This window comes from Cebus imitator, unplaced genomic scaffold (assembly GCF_001604975.1).
Source record: "Cebus imitator isolate Cc_AM_T3 unplaced genomic scaffold, Cebus_imitator-1.0 Scaffold289, whole genome shotgun sequence".
Lineage (NCBI taxonomy): Eukaryota > Metazoa > Chordata > Mammalia > Primates > Cebidae > Cebus > Cebus imitator.
The window spans coordinates 1,040,108-1,055,610 of record NW_016107604.1 but is presented as its reverse complement, the minus strand read 5'-3'; the positions used below and the strand labels follow the sequence as shown (position 1 = coordinate 1,055,610).

General features: G+C 37.6%; 1 protein-coding gene across 1 annotated transcript in view; it reads left to right on the top strand.

Moving 5' to 3' along the window:
* Window positions 1–15,503, top strand: part of KDM6A (lysine demethylase 6A) — a 197,883-nt gene that overhangs the window by 78,064 nt on the left and 104,316 nt on the right. Inside the window, exon 4 of the mRNA XM_037729060.1 lies at window positions 2,749–2,798. Within this exon, the coding sequence (XP_037584988.1) occupies window positions 2,749–2,798 (50 nt within the window). The remainder of the gene's footprint in view (window positions 1–2,748; window positions 2,799–15,503) is intronic.

Here is a 15,503-nt window from a genome sequence, read left to right as displayed (position 1 = left end):
AATTGAGCAGTGTATTATACTTAAGTAGAATGTCTAAAAACCTATATATGATTTAAAGACTATTAAAATTGACACCTGTCTACCTACTATACAATTTAAGAAATAGAATGGTACTGCTGGCACCAGCCTGTGTTCTCTCCAGTTGCATCCTCCTCCCTGCCTCTGTAGGTGTAACCCATGTCTGGCTGTGATGTTCTGTGTTCCCCTCCCCTCCCCTTAACCAAAGTAAATTAAAGCAGAACACTTAACACTTCTGGGGAGCCTTCACATCATCTATTTTGTAGAATATAGAAGGGAGAATAGAAACTTCATCAGAACATGGTCAAGAAAAAGCCAAGCCCGGTCTGGGCCAGTTTTATCTGGATATTTGGTCCTCAGGTTGAGAAGAGGTTACAAGGGCAGCAGAATTTTAATGATAAGCCTCAGTGACCTGGATCTGGGGCATAGCAGCTATCCTGGGATCACTCTTTTTCTTCATCTTGGGAATTCCCATGGCCTCTTGTCTCTGTTTTGTCTCCTGCTTTCAATAAACCATATCTTTTTCCTTCTTGGTATATACTCTCCTTTAACGGAAGCATATTTGTCAGAATTTTCTTCAGAAAAGGTATTTGGGAGATAATTTTCTTTGGAGAATTTGCATATCGGAAAACACCTTTATTGTACTTGCCTAATAGATTGTTTGGCTGGATACATAATTCTAGGTTGGAAATAATTTTCCTTCAGAATTTTGAAAACATTGTTCTATTGCCTTATTTCTAGAATTACACATTTGTTGTAGGACCCTTCAAACTACCAACTCATAGCCTTCTTTTGTGGGATTTTTTTTTTTTTTTGGAATTATTTTCTGAATTTTCTTCTTCTTTTTTTATTCTTTCTTTTTGGGGCTCTATTATTGATATGTTAGACCTCCAGGACACAGTTTTTCTGTTTGTGTCCTTTTTGTTTATTTTTTTGAGAGATTTCTTCAAATTTCATTTTAATCTTTTCATTGAATTATGCGTTCCTTCTATCATACTTTACTGAATTTAATTTTTTTTCTAGAGCATCCTGTTTGTTCTCCTGCATACACCCCCCTCCACCCCCCTCAATGAAAACAATATTTTCCCTTATTTAAGACTAGTAAGAATTTTTTGAAGTATATTTCCCCCTGCATAATATTCATTTTTTTTCTTTTAGATTTTTTTTTTTTCTGTTTGTGTTAGTTTTTGTCTTCTTGGTTAGAGGTTTTCTTTAGATGTCTGATAATTCTTATCTGTCCATATTTTACTATTGGAATAATTGAGAACTGGAGGCTCTGAGCATGTGATTGGGGATCTCTGAGTATGATCTCCATGGCCTTTTGTTGGAGAATCTCTGTATTTTTTTGGTCATATTGCCTAAACAATATCAAGGATTGAGTGAGAGAGTTGAGGGAGCCATTTGCTTCTCAAATAGTTTTTATCGTGGTCTTCCATATCTTAGCTTGTGGCTTGTAAACCACAAGTTAAAAAAATCCTTTTCTAGCTGACCAAAAAAATTTTATTTCCGCATGTTTTCATCTAGAAATTAGTTTTATGGGCTTCTTTTTATATCTGACTTTTTAATGTAGTCATTGAATTATTTTAGTATATGATTTGAGTTAGAAATTTTACTTTTTTGCTTACTTATAAATACTTGGGTGCTGATTACATTAATAATTCCCCACTGATTGGAAATGCCACCTATCTACTGTGCTAATTCCTATATAAAGTTCTCATTTTGGACTTTCAGTTCTTTTCAATTCTATTTCTTACAACTTTATGATAATTCCAATATCTGTTAGAGCAATTTCTCTTCATTACATCCAATTTTTTTCCTAACTTACTTTGGCTGTTTAATTTTATGAAAGCATTTCACGTAATGTTTGCAGTTTGTTTCTGTTGTGCCAATATCTAAAGTTCATAAATTGGTTCATCTGTAAACATCCCCAGCATATTAGAATGTATCTGAGCTGCTGCCACTTTTTAACCCTGCTTCAGACTCCATTTCACTGCCTTTGTCATTAGGGTGTCCCTCAGTCATATCTGTACTTGAAGGATCAAATAAGTGCTTAGCCTCCTGCCTTAAGAGATTCTGATTTATTTGGTATGGAATGGGGTTTATTCATCAGTATTTTGTTTTTTTAAGAAGGGCAGTCTCTACCAATTGTAATGTACATATGTAATTTTCACTTTTTTACATTTACTTCACTGAATTTTGAGTTTGACAGGACCTACTTTTAGGTTTTTCAGAATCTTTTATGCCTCAAGATGGATTTGGTGGATGGCTTGTCCTATTTTGTAATTGAGGTTGAGAAAGGTAATTTTGAGGGGTAAGTTTTTGTTGATTGTAGGATACGAAGCGACACAGAAGAAACAGTTCTTTTGCTCTTTAAGGTGGTCGAGTTGTTGGCCATTCTTGGAAGTGAGGTCTCTTCTGAGAACAAATAATCTAGAAAATTCTGGAGTAGCCTTGGAAAATCTTAATCCTTTACCAGTTTTGATGTTTGAGGAAGGTCAGGTTGATGCATGGGGTTAGCCTAGATGCTGTTTAAGTGCAGATCTGAGATCTGACCATGGCTTTACGTTCTTGAACTCCTGAGGGGGCCCAGATTTTTAAGTTGTTTGGTCTGAAATATCACTATCTGCTTGGAGGTGGTATGGTGGGAATCTTGTTATAATGTTTGTTAAATGTATTATTGACTTTAAAGTGAGACATAATTATGACTCATAATTATTTTCCTTCTTCCAGCATTATCTGCATACCAGAGGTACTACAGTTTACAATCTGACTACTGGAAGGTTAGTGCACATTTGCATGCCAATTTCATGTTTATGTTTTGGGCAGATTATTGCCAGTTATACTCAAAATGAATTGAACTTGCCTTTTTTGGTTAATTACTTAAAAATATTGCTTCTAGGGGAAAGGTATTAGAAAAGGAGAGAGAGTATTATTTATGTTTGTGCTACCTTACATGAATATCCTTATATTTTATTAAGAATTAGGTTCCTCTCACACATTTTACTGGTCAAATATGATGGAAGTGTGATAAGTAAAAAATGAAGCAAAACTTAACAAATAACAATAGCAAAATGATTCCTTGGTTTTCATTTCTAAAGTTGGTACCTGGGAGTAAAAGAAGGCTGAAGTTGTGTATACCAGGCTAAAATGGGAAGGTGTAATGCGAAAGTTATGATGAACTCTTAACAATTTTTAAGAAGGCCTAATTGAAAGACTTAACTAAATGAAGGTGCATAGCAGTGAAACAATGAATCATCCACTTTCTTATCTTAGTTTAAGCAGTGCATGATCTTTTACATCGTGTTTACTTTTAAATTTATTGACCAGTAAGATTTTTTAATCTGAATTGCCATTTCAGATTTTTTGTGGATTTTTATCTTTTTTTTTTTTTGAAGTAGGTTCTTATTCTAGTCTTCATAGACTGGCTTTGTCTGGGAAAGCCCTTCAACAGTCATCCTATGCAGAGATTTTGAGACCACTGTGTAGAAGTTTTAGACATATATATTATTTTTTCAGTGTATTGAAAATATCTTTTCTAATCTCTGGGTTGTTTTTTTTTTAAGCTTTATCAAAGTATAATTCACATGCTATAATATTTTCAGTTCTCTTGAGTAGGTACTCAGAAATGGAATTGTTGGATTATAGGGTACATCTGTGTTTAGCATTTTGAGAAACTGCCAAAACTTTTTCCTCCTATGTCTGTCTGTACCATTTTACATTCCCGCCAGTAGTGTGTGAGAGTTCCAGTTTTTCTATATGCTGCTCAACACTTCCATTAGATCAATATACCACAGTTTGTTTATCCTTTCATTAGTTGATGGGCATTTGGATCGTTTCCGCTTTTTGGCTATTGTGAGTAATACTGCTGTGAACATTTGTGCACAGACTTTTTTGCTTGTTCATGAATATGCCGTATTTCACCCTCTGTTAGCCTTCTTGAAGACTCTACAGCAGTACTTTCTAGTTTTTATCACATATGTTTTAAGTTTATTTCCTGCTTTTGTTTTTTGATGCTGTTGTGATTGGAGTGGTTGTAAAATTTTGTTTTTAATTGTATATTGCTCTTATTGCATACTGATCTAGTATCCTATTATCTTACTAAATTATATTGTTCTAGTAATGTTGCTCTAGATAGGATTTTCTATATATATTATGATGTCGGCAAATAAAGAAAATTTTATTTTTTCTTTTCTTACTTGTGGATGCCCTTTAGTCTTTTCCTTGCCTTGTACTGGCAGAGACCTCCCATACAATGCATGGAAGGGGACCACCCGTGTTTTGTTTCTTGGGAGAAAACATTAAATTTTTACTGTTGAATGTGATATTAGCTGTAGGGTTTTTGTAGACTTATATTGAAGATGTTCCCTTCTGTTGTTACTTTACTTCGAGGGCTCTTCCCTTCCCTCTTCCCCCTACTTTATGTTTTTATAATGAATGGTCTGAGGATATAGGAAAAAATTCAGCTCCTCCTATGCTCTCAACAGCACAGAACATTTCTGTAACAAAATGTGTGTGGGTTTTCCCCTGCATACCTGGCAAGCAATCAGTTCTGCAGTGGATACCAGCTGAGTGTCATCTAATTCAGTTCAATTCTGACAATACCTGGAGATAGTTTCAAATCCCACAGATTGAGAGCTAAGTCCCGCAAGACTACCCCCACTTCAGATGCCAGTGCAGGCCTCTGGAACTTTTGGCAACTGGCTATATAAAAATCAGGGATCCCATGACCTACTCCTTGGGTTCCATTAATTTGCCAAGAGTGGCACAGATCTCAGGAAAGAGGTTTACTGGTTTGTTATAATGGGTACAGATGAAGAGATGCATAGGATGAGGTCATGTGGGAAGTGGCTTGGAGCCTCCATGCTGTCTCTGGATAGGCCAACACCTGGACCAATACAAGGACCTTCACTTGTACAGCTATCCAGAAGCTTTCCAAACTCTGTCCTTTTGGGTTTTTATGGAGGCATTACTATGTAGGCATGACTGATTAAATCAACCTTCAGTACCTTTCCTCTACCCAGAGGTTGGAGAATGGGACTGAAATGTGCTAATGGTCTAATCATGCTTTGCTCTTCGCTGTGACCAGCCCCCATCCTGAAGTTACATAGGGGCTGTCTGCCCTGAGTTATCTCTTTAGCATGAAAGAAACACTCAGGGCTGGACGGAGTGGCTCACAACTGTAATCCTAACACATTGGAAGGTGGAAGCAGGCGATTACCTGAGGTCAGGAGTTTGAGACCAGCCTGGCCAACATGGTGAAACCCTGTCTCTCCTGAAAATACAAAAATTAGCTGGGCTTGGTGTGGTGGTGCTTGCTTGTAATCCCAACTACTGGGAGGCTGAGGCAGAGAAACGCTTTAATCCAGGAGGCAGAGGTTGCAGTGAGCCGAGATCATGCCACTGCACTCCAGCCTGGGAGACAGTCTAAAATAAATAAACAAAACTGACTTTCTTATTTTTTTCCACTTAACAAAAGAAAGAAAAGGTTTTGGATTCTGGAAGTGATACCTATCTGAATAGAACCATTGATTAAACGTTATGGTAATATGGAAGGATGGAGAACAGCATTTCGGTTTGAAAAACTAATTGATCTATTAGAAGATATGCAGGATGTGTATTTTTTTTGTACATTGATTAAAGTATTTGTGGGGGGCAGTTTTTAAAAATAGTGATCAATTCATTAATTTTTTACAATCCTAATTTTTAAAGGTTTTGATGGTGCTAAAATTTAGTTTGGGACACCAAAAATATTGGTTAGTAAATTTAATGTACATAATATCTATATGAATGTAAATATCAGAGGGCTTTATAATATTACTGCTGCAGTATTAAAACATATGTAAATTAAACTATACAACAAACTGAAATATTAGGTTGGTGCAAAAGTGATTACGGTTTTTGCCATTACTGCAACTACTTTTACACCAACCTAATATTTCAGTTTGTTGTATAGATTAATTTACATATTTTTTGGTATGTTAATTACAGATAATTCTTACTCTTAAAACAGATTCACTAAAAAGGTCTAAATAATACTATTTTGCTGCCTGATTTAGCACATGCTTGAAAATTGTATTTCTTACCAGCCCTGAATTTATGCTGACCTTATTTTCCTAATTGGGCCTGATTGGTGAGGTTTTCTTCTGTATGGTTTTATTTTTTCTTCAGTTTTGTACTGATGTGGGATTATGGGTTAATATCAGGTAGGAGAGAAATGTTGAAGAGAGAATTATTGTAGTGGGAGAACTCAAGGTTCCTCTAATTCCAGTTTGTTTTTTGAATTCACAAATATATTCAATATTTAAATATATTGGTCTGGAAGTGCTTCATAATACGAAAATATTTAGAGCTTATAGGGAAAACAGAACTATAATATTTCAACACGTTTAATGCCTAAATTAACCTGAATTTTTTTTTTTAAATCTAAAAACTTTTTTGCCTAGAGGAGACCAAGAGAGTGAGATCTTTTTTAAAATTTATATATATAAATTATTGTTTGTTTATTTATTTTTTTAATTGCATTTTAGGTTTTGGGGTACATGTGAAGAACATGCAAGATTGTTGCATAGGGAGAGTGAGATCTTTTAAAGAAAAGTTAAAAGGCAGTATATTTTGGAGTAAGAGTTAGATTCTTTGGGAATTTTACAAGTTTAGAAGCAGAACACATCTTAAAAATTATTATCTAATTCCTTTACTTTATGGACTAGATATCATGTATCCTGGTGATGAAGGAAGCATCCAAGTCAGCACAAATAGGTGGTGGAATAACTTAGTGGAATCTGCCCATTTTCTGACTTTCCGGTGTCTTTTTCTGTTACACAATTTAGTCTAGTCTGGCTTTTTGTTGTTGGGGGCTTTTTGACAATACAGAGATGAGTAAGATAGCTCCTCCTCTCCTCCCATGTTTCTGTGAGGAGGATACGTGTAAACATAGTAAAGTTTTGCTAAGTAATGTATTAGAGGTGTTAAAGGCTGTGCTGGAGGCAGAAGTGCACATGCTTTGTTTAAAGGGTATGGGAAAGTCTGAGTGGGGGATTAGGAAAGACTTCACAGAAAAGATGAAACTTTAGGGAAGGATTAATACGAGTTTTCAAGATACAAGACCTGGTCAAGCTTTCCAAGAAGAGAAATGAGAGAGAAGCACACAGAAGTGCAATAGGTGTTTCGGAAACTCTCACATTGTTGGTATAGGGCAAAGGTCCACAAACTTTTTCTTACAGGGCAAAATAGTAAATAAATAGTAAATATTTTAGGTTTTTGTGGACCAAGAGGCAAAATCAGTTATTATGTAGGTGGTTAGATAATCTTTTATATAAAAATCATTTTTAGTTCCCGGGCCTTAAAGGATTTGGCAGCCGGACATTAGTGGCTCATGCCTATAATCCGAGCACTTTGGGAGGCCAAGGCAGGCGGATCACGAGGTCAAGAGATCAAGACCACCCTGGCCCACATACTGAAACCCTGTCTCTACTAAAAATACAAAAATTAGCTGGGTGTGGTGGCGTGTGCCTGTAGTCCCAGCCACCACTCGGGAGGCTGAGGCAGAAGAATTGCTTGAACCCAGGAGGTGGAAGTTGCAGTGAGCCGAGATTGTGCCACTGCACTCCATTCTGGTGACAGAGCCAGACTCTGTCTCAAAAAGAAACAACAAACTAAAAATAACAACAACAAAACAAGGATTTGGCTGGCAATAGTTTTTAGAGCCTGACATGGTTGTTGAGCAAAGGAAGCCAAAGGCCAGATCATAAATGCATTTGCAACAGTTAGCACTGTTTTGAAGTCTTAGATTTGTCAGTGTCTTGTGAAATACTGTAGTGCTGGAGATCAGATAAAGTTAAATAAATTATACAATGGTTTTTTCTTAGGGATTGGTTCGGGATTGCATTGACTTTGTATTTTAAAAAGAAACTGTCATCTTTTCTCAGTGAAGTTTTATAACTTCCTCACAAAGTTCTTGTACATCTTATAAATAATATATTTTACATTTTACACTTCTATTGCTATTTGTGCCATTTTAATTTTATTTTTTATCTCTGCTGGTACATGGAACAGCAGTTGACTTTTCTGTGTTAAACTTATCAAGCAACTTCACTAACTTTTACTAACAGGTGATTTGACTATGTAACTTTGGAATTTCTATATAGATTATCCTACCTTTGTAATTAATGAGAGTTTTGTTTCTTTTGTTATCAATATTGTAAACATTTCATTAAAAGTGTTTGGAATGTTTCCATCTTGTATTTTCTGAAATAGCTAAACATAATCTTGTAAAAGTAGTTTCGTGAATATTTGATAAAACCAACCTGTTAAACTCTCTGGGATTGGTGTATGTCTTTGTGGGAAGATTTTATACTACTGGTTTTATTAGTTACCAGTTGATTTTTTATGTTGTAAATCTCTGCTACATTTGTTTATGGTCACATACACCTATAATTAGGTTCTTAATTAATTTCTGATACTTAGTTTTGCCTTCTGTTTTCTTCCTTGCTTCAGTCAAAGGTTTGTCAATTTTAATACTGATTTCAAACAATAAAATTTTGACATTGTCAATCATCTCTAGTTTTTTTCCTTCTTTCTTTGTGTCTATTCCCTCCCTCCCTCTCTCTGTCTCCCTCCTTCCCTCTCTCTCCCTGCCTCCTCCCCCTCTCCCCCTCCTCCTCTCCCCCTCACCTAATTTATTATGAAATGTCTTCCACAGCCCTTTTGTCCAAACCACTATCTAGTCAAGGACTGTAGGTTAGAACTGAGTACGTCTCTTAGGTGTCTTTTTTTTTTTTGCATTGTCTCCCTCCACTCTTATCCCTTTTGTGTTTTTGTTTTTGTCACTGGCTTAAAGAGACCAGCTCAATTGTCTTATAGAATGTCCCATTTTCTGGCTTTGTTTTATTACTTTCTTTTGGTGGTGTTTAGCTCATTTCACTATCTTCTGTATTTATTTTAACTAAGTTGATAGTTAACCATCAACTATTTGCTTAGTGGTTTTTTAATGCCTTCCTGACTTAGTTTCATCATGGCTTATAACATTCATTTTAAATATTTCTCCCCATATATATGTATTTTCCTTCCTATATGTATATTTCAGAGTAAATTCAGATAACATGATATTTCAATCCTTCATATTATAAATACCTTTCTACAAACTAAGAATGTTCCCTTAAATATCCGGATCTTTACCACCTAATAAAATTTAGCAACTCACTGCAACTTTTCCTCCTGGGTTCAAGTGATTCTCTTGCCTCAGCCTCCTGAGTGGCTGGGATTACAGGCATGCACCACCACGCCCGGCTCATTTTGTATTTTTAGTAAAGAAGGGGTTTCTCCATGTTGGTCAGGCTGGTCTTGAACTCCCAACCTCAGGTGATCTGCCTGCCTCGGCCTCCCAAAGTGTTGGGATTACAGGTGTGAGCCACCTTGCCGGGCCAGCAATACTGCTTTTGTTCCTTCAAAGATGCACCTTTTTTGTTTAAATTTTTGGATCAAGGTATGTAATAATCATGCCATTTTAAGTCTCCATTGGCCAGCTGGTAGTCATGATATGGTTGTCAGTGCCTGGGCATACTCATCTTTGTTGTTTTTCCCCTTGGCATGATTAGATAGCTGTAGCCTATTGTTGCAGTAGACAAGTCATTTGTAGACCATCTGAGGAAATAAGGAGTTTTTATTGTTGACCGAAAACATTTCATTGACACCTTGTGGTAAGGTCAAAAAAGTGATGTCAAAACTTGCAGAAATGGGGTTTGTAGGCAACAGTGGAAGGACCTTCTAAGAAATGGTATATCACCACCATTTTTGATGGCTCAGTAGTTGATATTGTGTGGAAAAACATGGATGGAGAGTATGGTTAACAGGATTAAAAAATGATTCAGAATTGGACACTACACTTAGAATATCTTAATTAATTTTTTCACTTAAATTCTTTGTGTGAAAAAAATGCATGTGATAAAAATTTATCTTTACCATTAAAAATAACTGAAAATAATTTTAATTGCTAATGCTTTTTTCTTTCTTTCTTTTTTAAAATTAGAGACGAGGTCTTACTATATTGCCCAGGCTGGTCTCAAACTCCTGGGCTCGAGTGGTCAGCCCACCTCTGCCTCCCAAAGTGCTGGGATTACAGATGTGAGCCACCATACCCAGCTTCTTACTGAAGTTTCTTTTTTTTTTTTTTTTTTTTTTTTTGAGACAGAGTTTCACTTTTGTTGCCCAGGTTGGAGTACAATGGTGTAATCTTGGCTCACTGCTACCTACACCTCCTGGGTTCCAGCAGTTCTCCTGCCTCAGCCTCCTGAGTAGCTGGGATTACAGGTGCCCGCCACTATACCGAGCTAATTTTTTTGTACTTTTAGTAGAAATGGGATTTCACCATGTTGGCCAGGCTGGTCTCGAACTCCTGACCTTGTGATTCACCCACCTCCACCTCCCAAAATGCTGGGGTTACAGGTGTGAGCCACCACGCCGGGCCTGAATTTTCAGTGACTCCAGTTTTCCTGGATAGTTTTGAAAAGTTAGTTGTTAGTGTTGTTTTAGCTCTTTTGATGCTGTATTGAAGCTGATTTACAGCTCTCTTAATGTCTTTCAAAAGATCTCTTTTTCTTCTGCATATTCCATTTCTACATACGATTTTTCTTTATTCATCTTTGTGCATCTTGGGATTATTGCTTTCAGCACTAGAAAACTTTCAGCCACTACATCTTCAAATATTGCCTGTGTCGCATTTTATTTTTTGACTCCTTCTACAACTGGTTTTAGACATATGATAGATTTTTCCACATACCCATAACCTCACTCACTTGTTTTTTTTGATGAATATTTGAAATATACATTATTATTAACTACAGTTACCTTGCTCTGCAATTGATCACTAGAATTTATTCTTCTTGTCTAAGTGAAACTTTGTACGCTTTGAATAGCATCTCTCCAATTCCCTTTCCACACCCTCCCTCAGCCTCTGGTAACCACTGTTCTCTTTGCTTCTATGAGATAGATATTCTTTGAGTTTGACTTTTTTAGATTCCACATATAAGTGAGATCGTGCCGTTTTGTCTTTCTGTGACTGGCTTATGTTACTTAACACAAGGTCCTCCAGGTTCATCCATGTTGCACAAATGACAGAATTTCCTTCTTTTAAAAGCTGAATAGTATATCAAGATGTATATATACCATGTTTTCTTTGTCCATTTATCCTTCAGTGGATACTTAGGTTGATTCTATATCTTGTCTATTGTGAATAATGCTGAAATGAATGTGGAAGTATAGATATGTCTTTGAAATTTTGATGCCAATTCCTATGATTTATATCTAGCCGTGGGACTGCTGGATCATATGGTAGTTCCATTGTTAGTTTTTTGGGAGGAAGTTCCAACATTTTACTAAGAAAGAAGTCCCAGGGGTTCAGAATTATGTGGGAAATCTTGGATACAACTCTGTGTGGTACCTAATTTGTTTCCTAAATCTCAGGGTATTTTAGTGGCTTTCAGTGTTTGTTTACCATCCTCTATTATCTTTTTCTTTTCTTCAGCCCTTTTCCTTTTGCTGCCAGCTTAGCCATTCATTTATAAAGATCCTTTTAAAATATATCATCTAATATTTTAATTAATTTTGTATTAGAGTTTTTCAATATGTATGCTACTTGCCATTGGCCTTATTTTTGGAAACTGTACTATAAGGAAATGTAAATGAAATTGTTGGGGTACAATTTTATTTATTTATTTATTTATTTATTTAAGATGGAGCCTTGCTCTGTCTCACCCAGGCTGGAGTGCAGTGGTGCCATCTCGGCTCACTGCTGCCTCCGCCTCCCAGGTTCAAGTCATTCTCTTGTCTCAGCCTCCCGGGTAGCTGGGACTACAGGTCACCACACCTGGCTAATTTTGCATTTATTTTTTTAGTAGAGACAGGATTTTACCATGTTGGCCAGGCTGGTCTCAAATTCCCGACCTCAGGTGATCCACCCGCCTCAGCCTCCCAAAGTGCTGGGATTGTAAGCGTGAGCCACCATGCCCAGCCTGTCAGAATACTTTTTAAAAAACTCTTTGTGCTTTAATTATAATTCCTTATGTTTTTGAACCAGTTTGTGGTTCAGCAACACCAGGAAAGTTTTTGGTGTTACTAGGTGCACTGCCCCCTTGTCACCAAAATTCTAAGTGCTGGGTAGTATTTTAAGTATTTTACATGTGTCGTCTCATTTAATTCCTCAGACAACCCTTTGACATAGATACTGCTTTCTGCATTTTATAAAGATGAAGACATTGGTATTAGCTAACCTGTTTCATGAGTCTTTCTGAATTTTTTTTTTTTTTTTTTAAAATAAGAGACAGGTCTTGCTCTGTAGCCCAGGCTGGAATGCAGTGGCACAATTGCAGCTCACTGCATCTTTGAACTTTTGGACTCAAGCAGTACTTTTGCCTCAGCCTTCCAAGTAGCTAGGACTACCGGCATGTACCATCATGCTCAGCTAATTTTTAAGTTTTTTGTAGAGAATGAGGGTCTTACTATGTTGCCTAGGTGGGCCTCCAACTCCTGGTCTCAAGCGTTCCTCCCACATTGGCCTCCCAAAGTGGTGGGATTACAGGTGTGAGCCACTGTGCTTGGCCTTTCATGAGTCTCATAACTAGCAAGTGACAAGACTGTGCCCACTTGGGGTCAGAATCACAGCCTTGTCACTTATTAGTTATGAGATGGCCTCTACAGTCTGATTTCATTATTGCTGTACAATACTACACATACACTTTGGAAGAAGAACTTCTGCTTCAGTGTTGTGACTTTGGGCATGATGCTATAATGAGCTTTTGCCAACCTCTTCTGCTATATTATCTTAACTATTAACGTTCTTTTAATTGTCCAGAAGGTAATTCAGACTATAATAAGGAAATGATTCTGTATAAATTGAATCAACAAAGTATTATCCTTTTATGAAAAATGTGTAACAGGTTATTAAAAACTAAGATTCTGATTTACTCAGTGGCAGGAATAACTTACATATGCTGGTTACTTTGCTGTAGGGATCAAACCACGACTTGTGGTCTATCCCTACCATTTGTAGGCTCGTATTCTAGTGGAGAAGATAAATGACATAATAGATGTAAGCATTCATTTGGAAGTGAAATGGGAGAGGTTCCGTTGTTCCCCTCACAGGGCATGTGATGGGAGTGTGGTTCACTTCTTCAGTGCCCTGCTGCTCAAACTTCTAGGGGAGCATACAGACTGGCAGGCTGTGGGGCTCCGACCCCACGGCAGTGTCTAGGGTGAATGTTTACAGCTGAAACCCCAGTGGGCATGCGTTACAGGGTGCTCTTTTAGTTTGCTCTCTATAGGCGGCTTGCGTTAACCAGCTCAATTAGCCTCTACTTTGTTGCAAGAACAGAGGGCTTTCTGTATCCTGGGTTCTTGCCTTGGTGTACTGGAAGAGTCAGATCACATGTGGGCTTGGAGAATGAGTGTAAAGTTTTATTGAGTAGAAGTAACTTTCAGCTGATGGGGGAGCCAGAGGGAGATGGCTGCTTGGTGGTCCCGACTCTCCTCCGACTGTCCCAGCTGAACTCCACCTAGTCCTACTGGTCAGTGACCTGCAATGTGCCAGCGTATGTTGGTGTGCTCTTCCTTCTGCGTGCTCCCTTCGAGGTCCTCTTGATGTCCAGCCACTTGTCTTCTACCTATGTGTTCCTCTTCCATCTAGCAGCTTCTGTCTCGTCCTTGCTGGAGTTTTGGGTTTTTATAGACCCAGGATGGGGATGTAGGAGACCAGGGTGGTCTTGGAAAGCACAGCATTTGGGCGGGAAGGCAGAAGTGCTTATCCTCACCTAGATTTGTGGGGGTAGAGCCCTAGCTAGGGACCACACCCTCCTCTACCCAGCACTTCCTTTCCCCCATTCCATATCATTTAAAGGGACCACGCTCTTCCCTTCCCAGCACTCCCATATCAGAAGCATGTGGTAGAAACTGTAACTCACTCTGAGTTTGGGAATATGTCAAATAATACTTCTGGAAGAAAGAGGTGAATGTTGCTTTTTAAAGGATAGATAGAAATTTGCCTGATAAGGAGTAAGTTAGGGAAAGATGGCAATGGCTTTTTTAGGCAGAAGCAAACATGGTTAAAATCATAGAAATGTGTAAGGTTGTATTTTATTCACAGATCTGCATGTTATTTGTCCTGACTGAGGTGGTGGCTATGAGATTGGGAACATTTTAGCAGGAGTCATAAAATGAAGGCCCTTGTAAATCAAGCTAGATTGTGGGGACTCTTCTTCAGAGGAATTCAAAATAGAAATTGCATGTTTTGCACTTCCATATTTGAGTTTTTGAAAGCTCATTGGCAGTGGTGTGGAGGGCAGATTGAAAGGTGGAAATGGAGAGAGAGGCAACAGTTGGGGAGACAAGTTAAAAAACTGTTGAAATAGGACAAGTATATAAAGTTGAGGTCCTAACTAACCAGGAGAAAGATAGTAGGAATGGAGAAGGGGTAGATTAAAAGGCTTTTAGATTGTAAAATGAACTCTGAATAGAAGGAGCATGGTTTATTGATGAGCAGGAGGTGAGAGAAGAAAAGTAGGACTACTTTTTGGCTTGGTCAACTGGTGAGATTGTTACCACTATCTCAATTCTGCAGTACCATTAGACTTTCTTGTTCAGTGTTAAGAGTCATGTAATTTCAGTTATTCATGGTATATGTAACAGATGGAGGTAATTATAAAGAAAGTATTTGGAAATTCATGCCTTTATGATAGACCCAACTTCCCCCTTTTTTGTTCCCCAGTAGGGTTTGTTTTGTTTTATTTTATCGTATTGTATTTTTCTTTCTTTCCCAGATTTGGTAGACAAAGGTACCCAGAGGGTTAATAGCAGATTGTTTCCCCCAACTGTGTATCACTGGGTTTGTGGAATTAGAGTCATAATACAGTAAGATTAAGACATTTGATGTTTTTATGATATTTTGACGTGGTTTTATTTCTTAATATCCTAGCATAAAAATACAATTGTCTTCGAAGATGATTACAATCAAATTCTCATTCCAACCCAAAATTGTTAACATTATAACAACATAGAATTTTATTATTTAGAACCTAATTACTGTTGTCCCCCTTACCTATGGAGCGATATGTTCCAAGACCTTTAGTGGGATCCTGAAACAGCAGGTAGGACTGAACCTTATATATACATGTTTTTGTCAACAAAAATAGTCAAACTCTGTAAAATAATTTAGCTGGAAGTGGTAGCTCATGCCTGTAATTCCAGTACTTTGGGAGGCCGAGGCGGATGGATCACATGAAGCCAGTTCAAGACAAGTCTGGCCAACATAGTGAACCTCCATCTCCTCTAAAAATACAAAAATTAGCCGGGTGTGGTGGCATGCACCTGTAGACCCAGCTACTTGGTAGACTGAGGCAGGAGAATTGCTTGAACCCCAGAGGTGGAGGTTGCAGTGAGCTGAGATTGCACCACTGCACTCCAGCCTGGGTGACAAAGCGATACTCCCATTTCAAAAAAAA